The sequence below is a fragment of the Brassica oleracea genome, chromosome C4 (assembly GCF_000695525.1).
Source record: "Brassica oleracea var. oleracea cultivar TO1000 chromosome C4, BOL, whole genome shotgun sequence".
Taxonomy (NCBI): domain Eukaryota; kingdom Viridiplantae; phylum Streptophyta; class Magnoliopsida; order Brassicales; family Brassicaceae; genus Brassica; species Brassica oleracea.
Window position 1 is genome coordinate 10,144,410 of NC_027751.1, and position 836 is coordinate 10,145,245.

At 42.6% G+C, this 836-nt stretch overlaps 1 protein-coding gene across 1 annotated transcript in view; it reads left to right on the top strand.

The window, feature by feature from the left end:
* The first annotated feature begins 271 nt into the window (after nucleotides 1–271).
* Nucleotides 272–836, top strand: part of LOC106338073 (protein Ycf2-like) — a 2,282-nt gene continuing 1,717 nt past the window's right edge. The window contains exon 1 of the mRNA XM_013777132.1: nucleotides 272–829. Coding sequence (XP_013632586.1) covers nucleotides 272–829 — 558 coding nt within the window. The remainder of the gene's footprint in view (nucleotides 830–836) is intronic.

Below are 836 nucleotides of genomic sequence, written 5' to 3' on the forward strand. Positions count from 1 at the left end.
TTGATAGTATTCTTGTTCCTACTGTTGATGAGGAACCTCTCATGGCACGCATAAGGATGGGGAGCCAGACTATGAAAATGAAGAAGGCGTGAGTAATTTGTGGAGCACATGGCTGACAGTTAAGGAGAAGCCTATCTTTTGGCAAGAACTCTATAAGTTAGATGTGGCTGCAAGGGAGTTTCCTTAGAAGAAAGACAAAAGGAAAGTGCATGAAGAAGCATCCTCCTCTAATACAAGTTTGGGGATTTTTTGAAAGGGTTTGAAGAGGTTGATGACATGTTTGAGTGAAGTGAATGGGAAGGTGGAGAAAATGAACAAGAGGCTTAGGAAGATTGAAAGTTGCCAAGTTGTTTTAAAAAAGAGGTGTAAGAGGATGAAGGCAATGGAGAAGAAGCTTGAGAAGATTGAGGATTGCCAATATTATTTAAAAAAGAAGGCCAAGAAGGTGGAGACATTGGACGGGAGGATTGATGGCATTGAGAAAGAAATGAAGGAAATGAAAGAGAAGGAGGAGGATAACGAGAACAATGAGGGTTTCGACTACCAAGGCATGGATTATGACTGGGGTGGGCAGCGGAATGACAGCAATGGAGTGGACGCAGCAACCAAAGAACCTGAAGATGCAGATATGGTTGAAAATACAGAGGTGGTAGAAGAGAAAGAGAGTGATGAAGAGGCTCAGAAGGACGATAGAGGTTCTGAGGAAGAGACAGAACCTGAACCTGAAGCAGAAGCTGAAGAAGACAAAGAAAAAGATGTTGAAACAGAGGCTCGGGTTGAGGTTCAAGATGAGGTTGAGATGAATGAAGCCAATGAGATTGAAGAAGAGGTTGAAA